At 50.7% G+C, this 19512-nt stretch overlaps 7 protein-coding genes and 1 non-coding gene across 8 annotated transcripts; 3 read left to right on the top strand and 5 right to left on the bottom strand.

The window, feature by feature from the left end:
* Positions 1-919: 919 nt before the first annotated feature.
* LRP88_14826 (uncharacterized protein) lies at positions 920-2706 on the top strand (the record flags this gene model as incomplete). Its single annotated transcript, XM_083251160.1, has 6 exons — positions 920-1156; positions 1225-1333; positions 1382-1929; positions 1985-2178; positions 2227-2338; positions 2386-2706. 6 exons carry the CDS (start codon positions 920-922, stop codon positions 2704-2706), a joined length of 1521 nt encoding a protein of 506 aa, XP_083093195.1.
* A 2040-nt stretch (positions 2707-4746) lies between these two features.
* LRP88_14825 lies at positions 4747-4828 on the bottom strand. Its single transcript has one exon. It is a non-coding gene; the product is annotated as a tRNA-Gly (tRNA).
* A 217-nt stretch (positions 4829-5045) lies between these two features.
* On the bottom strand, positions 5046-7703 carry LRP88_14824 (uncharacterized protein; the record flags this gene model as incomplete). The annotated part of the gene is made up of 2 exons (XM_083251159.1): positions 5046-6760; positions 7301-7703. The coding sequence occupies 2 exons, from the start codon at positions 7701-7703 to the stop codon at positions 5046-5048; spliced, it is 2118 nt and encodes a 705-aa protein (XP_083093194.1).
* A 1008-nt stretch (positions 7704-8711) lies between these two features.
* Positions 8712-9497, bottom strand: LRP88_14823 (sulfotransferase family protein; the record flags this gene model as incomplete). The annotated part of the gene is made up of 1 exon (XM_083251158.1): positions 8712-9497. One exon carries the CDS (start codon positions 9495-9497, stop codon positions 8712-8714), a length of 786 nt encoding a protein of 261 aa, XP_083093193.1.
* A 1000-nt stretch (positions 9498-10497) lies between these two features.
* Positions 10498-11119, bottom strand: LRP88_14822 (uncharacterized protein; the record flags this gene model as incomplete). Its single annotated transcript, XM_083251157.1, has 2 exons — positions 10498-10865; positions 10915-11119. The coding sequence occupies 2 exons, from the start codon at positions 11117-11119 to the stop codon at positions 10498-10500; spliced, it is 573 nt and encodes a 190-aa protein (XP_083093192.1).
* A 1031-nt stretch (positions 11120-12150) lies between these two features.
* On the top strand, positions 12151-14035 carry LRP88_14821 (uncharacterized protein; the record flags this gene model as incomplete). Its single annotated transcript, XM_083251156.1, has 4 exons — positions 12151-12420; positions 12475-12610; positions 12678-13438; positions 13523-14035. The coding sequence occupies 4 exons, from the start codon at positions 12151-12153 to the stop codon at positions 14033-14035; spliced, it is 1680 nt and encodes a 559-aa protein (XP_083093191.1).
* Positions 14036-14329: 294 nt separating this feature from the next.
* Positions 14330-15415, bottom strand: LRP88_14820 (uncharacterized protein; the record flags this gene model as incomplete). Its single annotated transcript, XM_083251155.1, has 1 exon — positions 14330-15415. One exon carries the CDS (start codon positions 15413-15415, stop codon positions 14330-14332), a length of 1086 nt encoding a protein of 361 aa, XP_083093190.1.
* Positions 15416-16058: 643 nt separating this feature from the next.
* LRP88_14819 (ankyrin repeat domain-containing protein) lies at positions 16059-18703 on the top strand (the record flags this gene model as incomplete). Its single annotated transcript, XM_083251154.1, has 4 exons — positions 16059-16746; positions 16802-16826; positions 16874-17215; positions 17743-18703. 4 exons carry the CDS (start codon positions 16059-16061, stop codon positions 18701-18703), a joined length of 2016 nt encoding a protein of 671 aa, XP_083093189.1.
* Positions 18704-19512: the final 809 nt, after the last annotated feature.

Here is a 19512-nt window from a genome sequence, read left to right as displayed (position 1 = left end):
ATATTCTCTCTTGTCTAAAGGATTAAGGAGTCGATTAACCCTGACCTGTGAATGGAGCGACTCTGAAGCTCGCCATGGTCCAATATGAGGCGAGAGATTGACACCCCCTACCCATGGCCCTTCTCGGTAGACGAACTCTCTTGTCTCTACACTTCCTGCGTCTTGATATGGGACCTAGAAAAAGAAAAACAACCCCCTTTCATTCTCGAAGGCGGTCTCGGATCATGCAAAGACTCTTGACCTGGCCACCTTATTCGTTACCGTGCGATACATGATGTGACCGAGGACCTTTCCCGCGCGACAGAACCAACAGACTCGTACTGTAGACATCACCCCCAAGATGCAACAGCTTGCATGTCTCGCGCAGGGACCAGGTCGGATAGAACCAACAGATCTTTGCAGGGGGAGGCAAAAGACGGACCGCATCTGGTCCCATGCGGCAGGGATGCTTGACGAGAATCCCCGGTCCAGGGATGGTTGTCGACGGGCGTTATCACCCCAGTGAGAATCCGGAGGAATATCTAGATTACCAGTAGATGCCCGTTGTGGCAATCACATAATGTAGCATGGGGTATGGAGCTGCATGTGCATGAGCTGGGGACCACTGCCCAGTTCAAGGGTTTCAGGTCGAGTCGAGTGAGTGGCGTTTTTCTCTGCTGCAGGCTCGTCTCTGCTTGCCTCTCGTATCGAACTGTTCCTGGACGTTTCCCTTCTCGCTTGTGCCACTTTTTTCTTATTTCTTCGGCCGACGGGTCGTTCGGGCTTAGACTTGTTTCCTCTCACTCTACTTCATTTCCTTCTTTGTACTGGATATATATACTTAATAACCGCTGGTCGTTTATCTCAACCTTGTTTTTGTTTTATGCGCTTCAACATCGCAAATTCCTTTGTATACTCCCCTTTCTCCCACGCGTTAAACATGTCTTCCCTGGAGGATCAGCAGAAGGACGTCTACGTCACCCACTCGTCGCACGGGTCCGAGAGCAGCGCGAGCAATGTCGACGGCGCGTGGAAGTTTCTCGACGACCATCGAGAAGTGGCGGCCAACAGTGAGCCCGTCGATATCAACCGCCTGAGGCGCAAGATCGATTGGCACATCGTGCCTTTGATGTTCTGCTGCTACACGATGCAGTTCCTCGACAAGGTCATCCTCAATGTCAGTACACACACCCCCCTGTCCATGGCGAGACGTGCATGTGCGTAATCTAACATTGCATTCTGCAGTATTCTGCCGTCATGGGAATGAACAAAGACCTTGGTCTCAAGGGCAACGAGTTCTCCAACGTCGCCACGTTCCTGTTTGTCGGACTGCTGTGCTTCGAGGTCCCCAACAGTGAGTGCCAAGTGACCTCCAAGAGGACAAGCGATTAACGAGATCAAGTCTACTTTCTGCAGGTTCTTCCCGCTGCCAAGTGGCTTGGCGCCAATGTCATCCTATGGGGCGTCGCTACCGCCTGTGGTGCCGCGGCTCACAACTACACTACGCTCCTTGTATCGCGAGTCTTTCTCGGTATCTTCGAGGCCACCATCGGCCCTTCATTGATGCTCATCAGCAGCCAGTGGTACACCAAGTCTGAGCAGGCTCCTCGGTTCTCTTTCTGGTATCTCGGTCTGGGCCTGGGCCAGATTATCGGAGGTGCTGTGTCGTTTGGTTTCCAGCACATTGGCCCTGGTGCTTCTCTTGCTGGCTGGCGTATCATGTTTGTGACTCTTGGTTGCATCACTGTGCTCATTGGTCTCTGCACCTTCTTGCTCCTCCCCGACACACCCATGAAGGCCAAGTGGTTGACGCCTGGCGAGAAGGTTGCCCTGCTCAAGCACGTCAGTGTCAACCAGACTGGTATCGAGAACCGCAAGTTCCGTCCCAAGGAGATTGTTGAAGCTCTCTGTGATCCTCAGTTGTATCTCATGCTCGTTTCTGTCGTCTTGGTGAGATTGTTTTCATTGTTTGTCCACTTTGCACCTTGCTAACCTTTGATTTTAGCTCTCCGTCTCGAGCGGTGTTGTCACCACCTACTCTTCCACTCTGATCCGTAACCTGGGCTACAACCCCAAGAAGGCCGCTCTCATGAACATGCCTTCTGGTGTCGTCAGCATCTTCTTCACCCTTGGTGTCGGAATTGGAATCCGGAAGCAGTCGCACCGCTGGGCATGGATCATTGCCTGCATCATCCCTGCGTGAGTCACACCAGAGAAATGTCTGATAATCTGCTAACAAATTTCTAGCATTATCGGCGGTGCCTTGATGTCCTTCCTCCCTGCTACTAACAAGGCCGGCTGCCTCGTGGGTATCTACCTCGTCAACGCCGTCGTCGCTCCCCTGACCATCTTCTACAACGTAAGTTCTCCTGAGGATCTGGCTGCCACTCTCACTAACGACCATAGTGGACTGCTGCCAACTTTGGGGGAGCTACCAAGCGAGCCTTTGCCGCCGCCATCGTCAGCGGCTCATTCTCTCTCGGAAACATCATTGGACCCCAGACGTTCCAAGCCAAGGATGCTCCCGACTTCCGCCCTGCCAAGCTCGCAGTCATGGGAACCCAGGCTGGCTGCGCCGTGACCACATTCTCTCTATTCCTGTACTACGTCTGGGCCAACAAGAGACGCGATGACCGCAGCAAGGGCCTGGAGGATTCGTACATGTCCCCCGAGGTCTGGTCGACCATGACCGATAAGGAGAACAAGTTCTTCCGGTACACTTATTAGATTACGCGTATGATAGATAGATCCTGGAATGGACCCTGAATGCAGTTTTACGTGCTTGAACGATTCACTCCTGCAGTTTGCATTCGCGCCATTTTGTTCATGCACATGTCAGGCCAGTGTGATGTCCTGCACAGGGCAGATTGCGGCTTTTTAAAGAACCCTTGATGTGCCCATTTCGTTTCCACAGTGGGCTTATTGTCATTTTTCGTATCTTTACCCCGGTCATAGGCTGAATCTGAAATCCTGGTGGGATAACAAAGCTGTGACCATGTTAGCAGAGCAAGGATGGTGCTTGTAGCTGGAATGTCGTCTTTTCAAGGTTGGATGAACACCACAAAGGGTAATCCTGTCGCATGCAATCCGATGGTCAAGGGTAGGAGTATCTCTTGGCTGATAACGGCGTATGTATGCAGACCTTGTTACATGGCTGTTATCTTGAGACTTTGGAGTTTGCCTAGAGCCACCAAGCCGGCAATCTTAGCGGACACGCTAGCAGTAAGATGAGGCAGATCTCCCGAAAAGAATACCGAGTCTATTAGCGATGTGCCGACGGAGAAACCGTCGATCATCGCCGTGGCTTCACCATCCACAGTCTCGCCACTAACAAACAAAAGTCGTCGCCAACAACCCACCAAACAGGCTTCCCGAGAAATGAGTCTAGTTCGGCTGCCCCGAGCGTGAATGATTGCTCCAAGCGTCGCGGGCCGGCTCACCAAACGCGTCGCTCGCGGGATCTACAGGGTCCAGCCCTGATAGTGGCGTGACGCTGGGAACAGGGAAGTAGATCCAAACGCCTCCGCTCTTCGCTTACGTGAATCGCACGTTTTGAGGGGGAGTACCCCAGGATATCGAGCAATGACGCCTTTGCGGTTGAACGTCTGTTTCCACTCCAAAGGGGGTCCAGGGGAGAGCGGGAGCGAGGCCAGGACCCGCAGGAGCTGAAGATTGTCAGACTGTTATCTGGGAATGCTCGTATGATGGAGGTTATGGTGATGGAAACATTCATATCAACAAACGCTGTCTTTAATGGCCGGGCTGAAAGACAATGACCAGCTGGGGTCTCATGGCTCGAGCTTGGCAACATCAACGACCCCCACTCGGAAGCCGGAAACACTTCCCAAAGGACTAAACGAACATCTCACTTTGTGTCCACGGATAAACAGTTGCATGAGACATTCTTGGGATTCAGGTTCGCTCGAGGCCATGACCAATAGCACCTCGCTTGTAGGCCCCTTGTATCCGTGGTCTATTATACAATAGCTGACCTCTCTCGATTCTGTTTCTCATTGCTGTCTGGGCCACACCTGAAACTATCGAGAGGGCATAGACGTAGGCAAAACCGGGAAGTATCAGATAGTTGAGAATGCTCTTGGAGATATCATGCAAGTCACGCGTCTAGTGAGGAGCACAGGGCAATCTTTTCTTGGGTATACCTGATTATGAGACCTCGGCCCTTCTTAACCTGTAGAGAAATAGTAAGCTGAGGTTATTGAAAGATGAAACGTGACGCGTTTATCCGACTGCCAAGTGGAAACAAGCATGGCCTCAATGACTTTTGTTCAACCGGATATCTACTATGGAGCTCTTTCAGTCTTGGCTCCTAAGTACCTGCCATCCATCGAGTGATAAGGCTGGAGGCATAGCTGATATGTGCATGCATCGGTGATGAAAGGTTTGATCGGCATTAGGTATGAATAAGCACGATTAGGAACATCTTACTCACTATTTTGAAGATTTCTTTGTCACCGGCTTCACTTTCAATTGGGAGAAGTTAAATCGACTATTGTGCTGTGCTGAAGTTACCAGCTCTAATAGAGTTGCCAAACGAAGACATGACAATTGATTCAAGACCATGCGATCAAAGACATACAAGTGTAGTCTTCAGGTGATTCGTGCATACTATTTAATCCCTTAATTCGGACAACCTTTGCGCTTCCAACACTAAAAACAAAAATACATCGCCACAATCTCAACGACACCATCACCGAACATCCCAACACCAAAAAGAAAACATCACCACGCCTCAAACGAGGCAGTTAATGCGTAATCTGGGAATCGAACCCAGGGCTCCCCGACGTTGCTCGGATGGCAACGGAGAATTTTACCACTAAACCAATTACGCCGTTGTTGAGATGTGGTGATCCATCTCGGTGGTGGATTGTTGGCTGAGGGCTCCGCAAATCCGGTTTAGTTGTACTACCCACTGAGCAGACGAAGTGGAACAGAGACTCGGGCTCGTTCCTGCAGGCTGACAATAGTTTGGGCAAGCATGAGTGTGCAATGAAATGTGGGTTACTGAGTAAATGAATCGGCGTATTCTTGTCTGTTCCTCACGCTGTTCAACAAAGGTAGATGATACGTAATCTTTCAAGGCCCTTTCTCATACGGCCCAGAATCTCGTCAAAGTGTACCTTCTCCGCCGGCCTTGCTGACAGGTCGATATTCTCTGCCTCGCTTATGACCATGTATCCATTTGCACATGGCCGGAGAACGAAGGGCCATTTTGAACCCATGAGCATCCAGAGCTCGTCTCCTTCCTGCGCAAAAGACCTGCTTCGAACTATATGACCGCGAATTGTCACGAAAGCTGCGTCGTAAAAAGCGTTGGCCCATACAGGTAGATGTCGTTCCAGGGTATCTATATGCAGGCCTCGGACTCGTAGGACGACGTTATTAGCGTCAGGAGAGACCTGGATAACAGATGAACCGATAGCGTCATGCCGGAACTGTCTGTCCTGCCCTGGAAGCTCTGCAAAATGGCCATCCTCTGAAATCTCAGTTGACGCCCAATTTGGCACCCAAGACGGTAATACGTCCAGCCTTGCCTTGGTCGTTCTGACGGCGAATGCCAGAATCTCCAGGTCTCTCTCAAATTCGAAGATTTTCTTGGCCGTATGCAAGATAGTGGCATCGAGGGTGTTGGACTTGCCATAATTGGTTTCGATATCATACCCAGGGTGCGCCAGTCCTAAGAAAGCAAAGACGCGGTCTCTGGGATCAGAGCTTCTGCAGTGTCGAGACCCAGCTAGGACCTTCTTAAGGTCCTCATCACCCCTCCAAGTCGTTTTACTGTTTAGTAGCAGCTCTATAGCCTTAAGCGAGTCGGAGGCATGCATGTTTCTCTTGTACACCTCTATCAGGCGGTCTCTATCGCCCTTCGTCGCTCTAGCCCTATATCTCGTCGCCAGATGGTAGAAGTAGTCGTCTATTCGAAAGTCCTGCAAGACTTGGCAGAGGAGTAAGAGGAAGGAAGTGCGCGAGGACAAAATAGTGCTGTCGTGGTACATGAAGATGGCCTTGGGCGAGCATATGAACTCTTGATGTATCCAGGCGCGTCTCCACCAAGGACACTGAACGAAGTCATAGAAAGAAGCCCAACCTTCCATGAAAGCGGGACTTGAAAGATTTTCTTGTAAGATGTGCTGGACGATGTTGCGCGGGGATCGGAATGCGCTTAATATGTCGAACAACACCTTGTGCTTGGCGCTACCCCGTCGATACGCTTCATGGGCCTCGTCAAATTCTTTCAGCCAGTCTAGCCCGTTTGGGCCAGTCCCATCTGTATCGGCCGTTGAAAGCGATATGAAGGTTCCTCGGGAGTTGGTGTAAATATCCCGCATGAAGCCGACTTGGTGAGACCGTTCAGCGTCATTGTGCTGATTGATGCAAATTTGATCGATCCAGAGGATGCATTCTCCTCCCGGATTCCAAATTGCTAGAGTTTTCTCTAGAGCGTGATACAGGTTGGAAAATACATTGAACTTGACACCTTCCAAGAGGATAGGTTTCGTTTTCAACGGGTCGCCTGCACAATAAGATAGAGTGTGATACCTTCCACTCGCTTCTTGAAGGCTTGACTGTGGGAGGAACTTGCACTGGATCAAGTTGCAGTGACAGTCTTTGAAGACACGAACCAGCCTGATATCTTGCGCTGTGTGGTTCAAGTCGCTGTAGGAGTACGATCGACGGAAAGAATCGTTCTCAGGAGTTGCAAATATTCCTTGAGTGGGCGGTGGGTTGCGGCTCGGTTTTTCAACCCTCGTCCGTTCAATGTCTTCAGCAAGCAACCGCTGTAGGGCTCTCCGTAAGCGAGGGGGTCTTCTGGCACGAGGAGCCTCGCCTGAATCCCCCTCTGGAGCAAGCGAAATCACCCTCTGGTCTAACATGACGGTAGATGCAGAATCTTGAGTTTTCTGAGTTCGATAAGCAGGAGGAGTGCGTGTTAAATGACCAAAGTCTTTTAGGCTGCAAGCTTAGGCTGCAAGCTTGGAGAGCGTGACCCGACAGCCACGTCACGCCTGCACATTTTGCTATCAATGGGCAGGTGAGCTTTGGCAGAATGTACGAGTCGCAAGGCAGAGAGGGGGGCTTAGCAACTGCTACTTCTAGCAGGCTGGGGTGGTTCGCTTACAGTTCGCCATTTTTGAACGAGGGGCAGGCAAACCATCACGGTTGAAAAACAATGATTACTTTGGGCTTAGCTAGACTAATACCAAAGCATTGCATTGCTCAAATCGAACCAACACCGCTTCAGCTTTTACTGTCCTAATACAGCAGGCAGTCTATGGAAGATGGCACACTCATGACAACGAACCTCTCCCCGTCTTGACAAAGAGGGATTTGTACGTCTCAGTGTCGGGCCAGTACTTGTGAGCGGCGATGTCCCTTTCCTCGGGGCTCATGGTGTGGAATTCAGCCTCGTCCCAGACGCTGGGGGCAAACTCCTTGCCTTCAAAGTTACCGTTCACGTGGTTGTCCCAGTGCAGATCCACGGCTCTGAAGGTGAATCTCAAGCCTGGAGATTTGGCAGTCGCTTCATCATCGATGTAGTAGTCCTCGTCCTCATTGTTATTGTCGTCTTCACTCGTGCCTTCATCGCTGCCCTGACTCTTGTCGTCGTCACTGTTCTTGTCGTCACAATCGTCATCGGCCTCCAAATCAGATTCACCCTCATCCCTGGATCCATACCTCTCGTAACCAGCAAAGCAATACCACATTAGATATTCATTCGCCACGCCATATCCCCCATCCCGATCGTAATAGTCAAAGAGGTTGAACTGCATCTCAATCGATGGCTTGGCTCTGCGAGACTTGGAAGTGAGGCCCTTGTCCGCTTTTTCTTTCCCATTTTGGCTCTCAGTCTTTTTATTCCATCGTCGCGAGAGGAGTCGAAGTGACTTCTTCCAGACGCCCAATGGTGCACTCCATTCTCAAAACCAGAAGATAAAGATGATCTTCAATGTCTGTATTTCTTCCTTGATCTGTAGGAGTAGTGGGATGGGGTAACTAGGGAAACCCTCAGTATCCCAAAAACTATCCCAGGATTTGTGGTGGTGGTCGTCTTCGACTTCATCCGACTGCGCTGCCTTGACAATGAGTCTCTCGCATTTCTCCTTCATCAGATCGGGAAGCTGGTCAAGGCATATCTTGAGCTTTTCGCCACCGAGGCCTCGTCCCTTCGCCCACCCACTGGGCTCTTGAATCAGGAGTACCAGGGAGAAGTCGCCACCACACGCGCGTTATCTGAGATCGTTAGAGATGACAGGATGAACGTAGAGCAAAGGGCTCACGTCTCTGGTCTGTCCAGAGTGCACTGGGTCAAGAATGTTGATTTTGACGTTGGTGTTGAAGGCCAGATCGTAAACAAGGTTGCGGATCTCCGGAGGGAGATGCAGAAGAGACGTAGGCTCAGATGAAACCATGTTGATCCAGAACAAAGGGATGAAGAGGGGAAGAGATTTGCTGACCGTGAGAAGTGGGAATAAGATTTATTTATGGGCTGCGACTGACGTTGGTGAATTAGTCCTTGAACTAGGCAGCTGCGCAAATGAGCAGGGATTTGTAGGTCTAGAGTTTCACCTAAACATAGGTCGCAGATCAACGAAGAAGGGTTGACAAGCCCTATTAGCTCTGGCAAACAATTCACAGAGAGAGTGAACTTGCGGAAACTTGAACGCCTGTCATTACATTGTCATTCTTGGGATACATACAAGACGCTGCGTACATCACCGCAGGAAGTGATCGGCCAGTTTCCAAGCACCCCAGCATCCAACACCCAAAGCTGACCAAGCAAGTAGACCCCTTACAATGAGAATGGCCTGAACAATCTGAAAAGTCTTCTTCTCGTTCAACTTTGGAAATGGCTCCTCCGGGACATCCTTTCCCAAAAACTTGCACAGCGGCTCATAACCATCCTCGGCCTTGAATTCGAGCACCTCCTTCCCTCGCTTCTTCGCTTCGGCTCTCACCATGTCGTAGTACTCTCTATAACACCTGCCAGTAAAGATGTCGCCGTCGCCAAAAAGTTCCTGGCAATATTTCTCCGATTCTCGGTTGAGCTGGTACCAGATCCTGTCCGTCGTCCACAGCAGTCCCGTCCACTTGAACCACGGCGAAAAAATAAACCTAAAGCTGTCGGCGGCGCTGCGTGCCCAAACATCAGGGTCAGGTCGTCCATTCAGGACGATTTTGACGTCGGGGTACATGTCCATAAGGTCGGGAGTGAAGAACACAACGGGAAGATCGCAGATGGCATAATGTCCATGGATGAGTCGGCGCAGCATTTTGTGGCGGACCTGCGTGTCCTTTTCGCGCACTGCCTCCAGAAGAAGTTGCATACGATCCACATGAGGAATTACTTCTGCCATGTGAAGACATGGTGCGAAACCGATCTTTTCGAGGGCTGCTTGCAAGGATGATGTCGCTGCTCGAGGGAGTCCAGCTCCGATGACCATGAGCGACACCTCTTTGCCCTGATCTTGACGCGGCTTGTCGTCGGTGATGAAGCGCATTTTGATAAATTTATTAAATTGAAAAGAGAAATGAAGCGACGACCCGAAGAAAGTTATTAAATACCAAATCTCACGTACGCAGGGTAAAACCTTGAGGAATGCTAGTGCTTATCCTTCGTCATGCCGCCAAGATTTTCTCGTCTGTCTCGCAAAATGTATACTCAGTTCATCTTACGTTACCCAAGCCCATGTAGTTCCAGCATTCTTTGCACAACGTCAGCAAAAGCGGCGAGGGGATCGAATCCTGCTGTTCTATACTTACTCCTCAAGCACAAGTCATCTTCAAACACAGCCCGCCGAGGTTCCTCCCCAAAGACAATGTCTTCACCAGGACTCCATAGCACCGCTTCGTTACCGAATGCGTATCGGAACATTTCAGGGAACCCTTCAAAGTGTTTCAAGTCGGGCGTGTCTGCTACTATCTGTTCATATATGTTGACAGCGGCAAAATACCCCATCTGCATTGCGGGACTGCACCGTCGGATGCCCTCGAAAGAGACAATATCCCCGACAGCAAAATGCTGTGCCACGGTTGAGTCGCCATCCTTGATGTTTAGCCTAATCTAAGTCAGCCGGGGTGGTTGATATGGGAGGAAAGAACTCACGTAGTGGTCACTCTCACGTAACCACTCTCATATAGATGGCGTGATGGAAGATATTCAGTAGAGGGAATCGGATTGGAAGTTGCCCAAACGACATGGCCTGCCGTGATCTCGCCACCATCAGCCAATTCCACGACATACTTGTTTCTGCCTTCGCTTCAAGACTTGACGGTCTTGGCTCTCTTCCCGAGCATCACATTGACGCCTTGATCGCGGAGTGCTTGAAGAATCAAACTTTTCAAGTTCGGTGGCAACGGCTCCGAGGCCAAGAGGGTTTGTCCACCATGAAGCAACGAGACTTTGGTATCAGGGTGAGTGTGTAGAATCTCGGCTGCAATCTCAACTCCTACGGCGCCTATGTTTCAGAAGACAAGATGTCAGAAGATGCATCACCGAATTCACAATGACGGCCCGGGCAACATACCGCTACCGATCACCACCACACCATCCTTGGCATCCCGGATGGCCTGCACCTGCCTCTTCACGTCGGCTAGAAAGTCTGACTTTGTCAAAGCTTGGGGGACAACCGGCCAAGCTCTGTGAAGACCTGTGGCTGCGACGAAGAAATCGTAACAAACTGTAGATGGAGTCTCGCTGTTGAATGGCAGGATGATAGCCTCTTTTGACTCTGGTGAAATAGAAGCAAGTTTGCCTTGGATATACTTTACACTTGGATGTTGCAGGATCTCCAGGGCTGAGTACTCTGTCCATACTTTTTGGCTGTACTCTTCACTGACCATGGCAAGCGGTGCCCCAATAGTATGAACTTTTACAAGGTCAGTTCAAAGATCACCTAGGAAGCCTCGCTATCTTACAGTATCCATCTCTCTCGTCGACTATTGTGATGGACACATCGACTCTTCTGCCGTTATCATCATCACTGGTAGCCTTGTCGAGGTCGAAGCGGGCTTTCCGTCCTTGACACAAGTCGAGCAGGTTCCCAATGAAACTTAAACCGGCAAAACCACCACCAGCAACGAGAATTCGCTGTGGGCGGCTCGTACGATGATCGACAGTCATGATGCGAGGTTGCGTACAGCAGAACAAAAACCTTAAAGACAATGATATAGAAACATGCCGCGGAAAAACGACTAAAGACGCTTGTCGGCCCCGATATCGGTCAAACCACTTGCTGTAATAATTCGAGGTTCTTTAACCAGGCAAGCGACCTAACCGAGTCTAGAATCGCCCAATCTAGGATTCAAGGTTAATGATACGAGAGCCAAGGCCATGGAACTTTGTCAACCAGTCCGGCTAAAAAACCAGCCTTACCATTTATAAGGGTCCAAGTGGGAAGTAATGCCCCGGCATCGACAAATCAAGATCAGATAAGATCAAGACATGCCACCCCCACGTGGGCCTCTTTGTCTTGGCTCGTGGGGAATTCTTGACTAAGCGGGTTAAGATTGGCCCTGCCGTAGGAAGGTTGGCATCCATCCATGCCCCCAACATGCCATAGCCGACAGTTTATCATCGAGGGTAACGGTACTGTATCCACTAGCTCGGGCTAAGCTACCGAAGAGACATGGTAACATTAAATGGCTCAAGCTTTGTTGATCGTTACTTGAAGTGTTTGATGGTCATGTGGGATCTAGAAAACGGTCTCTAGAATCTCTTCACCGGACTCTTGGCAGTGTCCGCGTCATCTTTCCTGATGCTCGCTAAGTCGGAACCGCAGTTCAACACCATCGTCAAGCTTATGTTGATTAAGCATAAAGCAGCAAGGGCCGAGTTCCATTGTCTACTCTCCACCAGTAATTCATGCCCGACTGCTTGGCGCAAACTCTTCCAGGCATGAGCTGCGGAGCCGACTGAGCCAAGTATGGGAAAAACCGTTGGCGCAGGGTGTCCCCCGTATGGGGGTCAAGAGCACCAATAAGGCCCCCTTGACAAGAGGGGATCATCAAGCTCGCTTCAAGTGTGAACAGCGCTAGTGATACACAAGATTCTTTTCGGAACTCGCACCGACGATCTGATAAAGGTGACAGCATCCCCTCTTTCTCGGGTGCATCCTGCAACTCAACTCTGCATCAACCTCTGCAGCATCCATCATGGCGACCTTAAGAGATGAGAAAGAAGAGGTCGACGCCAAGGAGAGGGCCGCCATCGTCACGCTTGACCGGCCCCAGGGTGAGACGACTCAGACTACCCTGTTCAGTCTGTTTAATCGCGGCGCCGAGAAGCAGAACCCTGATGACATTGCTACTCAGCCCAGTGTCTTTGACGACCCTCAGCAGGCCCCGCACTTCCAACCGCATCCCCAGTATGAGAACCTTCACCGGTTTGACCCAGTGTTTACTTGGACGTGGGGCGAGGAGACTGTAAGTACTGACAAGAGATGCCATGGGCACACTGCTAACAAACCATGTCTGTAGCCTCTTGTCAAGAAGCTGGACTTGAGGGTTACATTTTGGGCTTGGGTTGCATTCATGGCTTTGAACATGGATCAGGCCAGCTTGGGACAGGCCAATGCAGACAACTTTCTCGACGACCTGAAGTTGGACACCAATGGTACGTTCTCTTTTCCTCCTTGCCATTGTTATTCATGGACTGGCATCTAATATTCACGCTTCACCAGACTACAACCTTGGTGTTACCCTGTTCAGAGTAACATTCCTTCTCGCCGAAATCCCATCCCAGCTCGTCAGCAAGAAAGTCGGCCCCGAGAAATGGATCCCGACCCTGATGCTGTCTTGGTCAATGGTCGCCATCTGCCAGTTCTGGCTCAGCGGCCGCTCATCCTTCCTCGCTTGCCGTGCCCTGATGGGTCTTCTCCAGGGAGGCTTCATTCCAGACCTGGTCCTCTACCTCTCGTACTTCTTCAAGGCGACAGAGCTTCCTATCCGGATGGCCATCCTCTGGACGGCTACACGTCTGAGCAGCGTCGTTGCTCCATTGCTCGCCTATGGTGTTCTTAGGTTGAGAGGTGTCCACGGCTACTCGGGTTGGAGATGGCTCTTCCTCACCGAGGGCCTGCTCAACTTTGTCATTGCCTTCGGGTCCATCTTCATGATGGTACCTTCAGTAACCCAGACGAAGAGGCCATGGCGCAAAGACGGCTGGTTCAACGAACGTGAGGAAAAGATCCTCGTGAACCGCATCCTTCGCGACGACCCGTCCAAGGGCGACATGCACAACAGACAGCCCATCACCTTTAAGCTATTCTGGGATTCTCTCTGTGACTTTGACCTCTGGCCCATGTACCTTTTGGGCCTGACTTTTGTCTTGCCGTCTATGCCACCGGCTCAGTACCTGACCCTCACGTTGCGTCAGATTGGCTTTGACACGCTCAGCACGAACTTGTTGACTATTCCAGCACAGCTAGGGACGACTATCAACGTGAGTGACGAACGTTCTTTCCGCTGCATCCTACTGCTATGCATATTTTTCTTTCTCTTCCTCCAGCTAATGTTTGACCCATAGATGCTGTTGGTCACCTACATCTCTGGCAAGATTGGACAGAGGGCTCTCATTGGACTCTTCACCCAGCTTTGGTTCCTCCCGTGCATAGTAGCCCTGGCTGTCCTGCCTGCCGACATGAACAAATGGGCCATGTACGCCCTGGTGACGGTGCTCCTCTCATATCCGAACCCTCACCCCCTCCAGACAGCCTGGTGCTCACACAACTCCAACTCGGTCCGCACCCGAGCCCTGTCAGCCTCTCTCTACAATATGTCTGTTCAGCTGCAGTCAATCATCGGCTCCAACATTTACAGAGAAGACGACAGGCCAGAGTATCGCCGCGGTAACCGGGTCCTCATCGGCATCAACTGTCTGAACATTGTCCTCTATATACTCATCAAGGTCTACTATACCTGGAGGAATAAGCAGAAGGAGAAGAAGTGGAATAGCATGACGACGGAGGAAAAGATCCGGTATCTTGAAACTTCCACTGATCAGGGAAGCAAGCGGCTTGACTTTCGCTTTGTCTCTTAAGTGGAAACTGCACTGTGTCGCTCGACTGGACTCTTTAGCTGTCAAGCTACATATGGCCACGATTGCGTAGGGAGTTGTATGTTAAACTACAATATTTCATCTTTGAACTACGCAGTTGGAGTCTGGCTTCTCGTAGGGAAGTTCGTCTAAAGAAACGAATGTCCTGTCATATCCTTGCTCAAGTCGTTCATGACCTCAACCATCCCATCCCAACGCTTGCATAACATCTACTTTGAATTTTCCACACTTTGCTCCCTTTTCCCGTCCTTTTTACTCTCATAGTTCCACACCATCTCAGCTGCTCTTCTTCTTGGAACCTCTCATAATGACACCAAAAATATCCCAGAAAAGCCCAAGCCATCCCCGGCTCTTCTCAACGGCGTTCATAGCTCGAACCCATCGCCAGACAAAAGCCTCCGAGTCGGTGTAGTCTTCCGCATAGCAGTCCCAAACGGCTCTCTCATCCTTCTTGGCGTCGTCCACATCGGGATCGTCGATAGCCACCTTGGGTCCAATGAGCAGCGCTCTTCCAACAATGGACTCATCCGCAATCAGTCTTGTCGCGGCATCCAGAACGTCGGCGTGTTGGGCGGGTCCAGCGGTTCCAGTCAAGAAAGCTGCTTCTGCGCCGAGAGGGAACATGCTGGATTCGCTGACAAAGTAAGGACATAACATGGTAACTCGGACACCATGCTTCCAAGCTGTGCCTCTCATCGCGCGGAAAAGACCAGTAATGGCGTGTTTTGAGGCTGTGTAGTGTGACTGGCCGCAGAGATGCCAAACACCAGCGTAAGAACCCAAGAAAAGCAGACATCGGTCGCGACCATCAGCCTCGGGCTTTTCATCAGAGTTAACCTTGTCGGATCCATTTCTAGGCAGCCAAAATAAAGCGAGATTTGCCGTGTACATGGCTCCCGTGATGTTGACGTCGAGAATCTTGGTGCTTGGCTTGTAAGGCGCATCCGGATCCGTGGGAATGGCCTCTGGGTTCTCAAACCTGCGATTGGATTTGGGGTCGACGATACCGGCATTAGCCACCACGACATCAATCCCGCCATGAGGCGAAGCCGCCGCCGCAGCCTTGAAAAAAGCCACCTGCGAGTCCCAATCCGTCACATTGCAGTGGAAGAAGTGATGGCTGGCCTTGGGGTACTTTGACCGTAGCTCGGCGATGAGCTTATGACCTGCTTCATCGTTGATGTCGCCAATCATCAAGTTTGCGCCATGAGATGCCCAATGACGGGCAAAGTTGGCTCCAAGACCAAGGGAGCCGCCGGTGATGAGGATGGTTTTGCCAGCGACGGTTGAAACGTCGTAAGGGAGGGACGTGTCGATGGGGCCTGAAAGCCGCACGGCTTTGGTGAGGTCGTGATACGCCATTTTCGAGTTGTCTACAGCCACACACAATAGTATAAAAAGTCAAGTTTTTCGAGATAAATAGTCAACTGAGAAAAGGAATTTCAGCCCTCAACAAAAAAGTGCCGAGGCTACCTCAACAACGATGCCGTGAAACGTGTCGTGTTTGCTTCTGGGCCAAGATTGTGGCTTGATAGCGTTCCTTGATGGGAATAGACCGTCAGCCAACGGGGCAGACTATTGATCGAGACTGGGCTATGGAGAGCGCAAAAGCCAATGAGAACAGCCACTTGTCTTAAGTCTTATCGAAATATTGGCTTCAGCTGTCAATCATCCTGGAGTTGATTGGAGTTCGGCTTTTCAACCCATGCCGCCTGTTGCAGGAGTTCGTATCCTACGAGGAGCTAGAATCCTTCCAGACCCTTTGGCGACATGCGCCTCAATTCTCCTTCCAACGCATCCTGACCAGCATCGGCAACGAGGCATTGCTCGGTTCTGTCGGTAACCTTCTCAACGCCTCAGACCAAGCCATGGCGGACCACGGAATGCAAACACCCATGCGGTGTCTTGTGATCGCTCTTTATGAAACACAAATAAGAATAGCTGCCCTTCAGGCTACACGTAGAACTCATGTTTGCCAACGTTCAGCATCCCTTCATCTCGCATCATGGCAGACCCGTTCAGCATCATTGGCCTTCTAGGCGTCGCAGCCCAGTTCATTCAGCTCGCCGTTGACTTTGGCCGCGACTGGAAAGATGTACCTGAGGATACAAGAGCACTCATCACCGAACTCCAGGGTCTAAAAGCTGTGCTATCGGTAACGCACATCAACATCCTCATTCATGATGACTTTCGCGATGCCTTCTTAGGCCATCGGGCAGTGAATCTTTCCCAACCCGGCATCGATGATCCCAGTACGACCACGGCGGGAATGGTATCATCGTGCAAGGCAGGACTTGAAGATCTTCTCACAGCTTTGAGACAATGTGAAAAGGGCCATCGCGTTGGCTGGCAGCGCATCAAAGGGGCGTTTAATGCCAAAGCGACACGGGACAGAGTTGAGGACCTTCACCGCCGATGCGAGATCTTGAACAAGATGGTATCAATCAACTTTCAAGCCCAGACGTATAATGAGGTCAAGGCGATACGAGAGGAGCAGCGAGACTGGCGCCAGAGCGAGGAGAATAAACGAGTGCTCGCCTGGCTATCCGATCTGAGGTTTGAAGACACACACCGAGCTGTCCTCACCAAGCGCCATCCCAATACAGGACAGTGGTTCCTGGATAAGGATGAATTCACGCAGTGGCGGGACGGTCAGCCCGATACGACTCCGGCCCTTTGGTGTCCCGGAATGCGTATGTTGGCGTTTCCTCACCTTGTTTTTAGTCGTTTGTACTAACACATGATTAGCCGGAGCCGGAAAGACAGTCATAAGGTATAGGCTCAGCTCTACCTGTACTGTTCAGAACTAACAGAACCCAGTTCAGTTGTCATTGATCATCTGCGGCAGCAGTTCGACGATGCTACAATTGGCATATCTTTCGTATACTGCGACTACAAAGACCGGCTGAACCAGACCCCGAGCAACCTCGTCTCCAGTCTCGCCAAACAGCTCGCTAAACAAAAGCAGGTCTTGCCAAAAGAGGTCAAGGACCTTTACGGCAAGCATGCGAAAAATGATACCTTTCCATCTCTGGATGAGTATTCCACTCTGTTTTCGCAGCTTGTGGCCTCTTTCAGCAAAACCTTCATCATCGTCGATGGCCTAGACGAACATGTGGGGGAGGAGGATGATGGTTCCCTCAACATGAAGTTCATTGACCGGTTACGGCAAGTTGAACGGCAAGACAACATTAATGGTCGCATGAGACTCTTCGTGACGTCGAGGGGGAATGATGCAATTCGGGATCATCTCGATGGATGCGGTTCCATCAACATTCAAGCACTGGCCTCGGACATTCGCGCTTTAGTGAGATCCCGCATCTCTGATAACAGCTTCAGATATTCAAGGGTCCTACGGGAGAACCAGAGAGATCTTGCCGATACGATAGTTGAGACTCTGACAGAGAAAGCTCAAGGAATGTTAGTCTCTCTGTAAACACCGCCCTTCTTGCTGTGCGCTTACTCAATAACAGGTTCTTACTCGCACATCTTCATGTGGATCAACTCGGGAGGCAGACAAACATACGAGACCTCAAGAAAACCCTGAATGATTTGCCTAGACCAAGCAAAATCAACAACCTCTATGAGGATGCCATGGAGCGAATCAACAGGCAACCAGAAGGAGATAAGAATCTCGCGTTGAAAACATTAAGCTGGGTCGTTCGGGCGCGTCGACCGCTCCTATTAAGCGAGCTACTCATTGCGCTTGCTCTCAACCCCGAAGATGATGACCTAGACGGAGACTCTATGCCCCCTGATTCTCTCATTGCTTCGCTGACGGCTGGACTCCTCGCTATGGAACCGACATTGACCGGTCAAGACAAAACAGTTCGACTAGCACACTTCACGGTTGCCGAGTACTTCAAAAACGAGGGAAGTCAATATCTCATTTATACGGAGGACCACTTGGCAGAGATTTGCCTCAACTACCTCTTATTCGAAAACATGGAACCAGACCTTCCAAGGCGTCAGTCCTACCAGCGATATGGCTTCTACGACTATGCCGCCAATAACTGGGGACACCACGTTCGAGCAGCCTTGAACACTGACCAAGGTTCGGTCATGAGATTTCTCAGTAATGAAGCCAAGACCAAGACCTGTTGTACAGCTCTAAACGAATATCTCAACTGGCCCGAATCCAAAGCGTTGTATCTCACGGCACATTTTCAACTCGAAGAATCGATGCGTGCTCTTATTGCAGCGGGATGCGATATCAACGCCGCAACCCCCAAGGGATGGACCTTCCTGTTGTCCTTTGTGGAAAGGGGCGAAGAGGCAGTTGCTAGGCTTCTCCTTGATAACGGCGCCGACATAAGCCCCAGAGCCACGCAAGGGGACATCTCACTGAGAGAACCGCTTGCGATTGCTGCAGAGCAGGGGAACCAGACTATGGTTCGACTTCTTCTTGACTACGGTGCTGATCCCAACGCCGAGATCCAAGGCGGCCAAGAAATCCGAAACGAAAGGACTGTGCCACTTGTGAATGCTGCAAAGGACGGACACATTGAAATTGTGGAGATGTTACTGGGGACGGAAGGCATCCGTATCAACGAAATGGTTGAAGGTCGCAAGACAGCATACTATTGGGCCATGGTAAGAGGACACCGAGAGGTGGCCCGATTGTTGCAGAGCCGTGGTGGGACTCTTTGAGGGGTATATCTCGATTCACAGTTTATTAATACGATTGTTTCAAATGGCGACCGAGCGAGTTATGGACATTATTCAGCAGTTGGGAATGCAGTGTAATCGCAGGTTGGATGTCTTGAATTTCGTACCAGCCTCCTGTGCTTAATCCTCTGCCTTGCGTCAGTGTGTCTTTAAACATGCGTAATGAGGAAATAGTAAGATTGACGTAAAGGCCTTTTTGGCCATTGCCTCTGGGTCGGCAAAACTTCCCGTCATCATACGGCAGAAGATAAAGTCAAAGGGCGTTTTCCAGGTCCATTCTTTTCCGAGGTCGTCAATCTCGAATGTGCAGTTCGGTGGAAGGCTAAATCGCGCGTCAGGTTACAGCCAACTTGAGCGAGTTATCATACGGACAATGCGGGTTGGATGGGACTCAGATCAACTCCAATGACCTGTGCCACTGTTAGGTTGATGATATAAACAAGGGCAATTGTAGCGCATTACCTGACCTTCTGGGTGCTGATCAGCTGCAGTAGTGTTAGCAGTTGCGAATAAACATCAAATTATTCAACCTGCCAAATTCTAGAGCCCAGAGTCCAGTGCCAGTTCCCATATCCAAGACCCGCTTGGCGGTCTCGGCTCCCGGGTTGAGAGCTCTTTTCCCGTCGAGTGTGATCAAGTACAGGTTGTCCTGCAAGTCTGTCTACTGTCAGTGGAAATCATGCTACGGTGAGAAGTTTTGCACCTAGTCTATCGTTTTCAGCCTGCGAACATCAGTGTCGGCCTTGTATTACTAAGTGGAGCTTACGTCGTCGTTGGGGAAGGCATATTCT

The sequence above is a fragment of the Fusarium phalaenopsidis genome (genome assembly GCF_050370095.1).
Source record: "Fusarium phalaenopsidis strain FUZ10S chromosome Unknown contig_32376, whole genome shotgun sequence".
In the NCBI taxonomy this organism is placed as follows: Eukaryota; Fungi; Ascomycota; class Sordariomycetes; order Hypocreales; family Nectriaceae; genus Fusarium; species Fusarium phalaenopsidis.
This window is presented reverse-complemented; position numbering and strand designations above follow the sequence as displayed.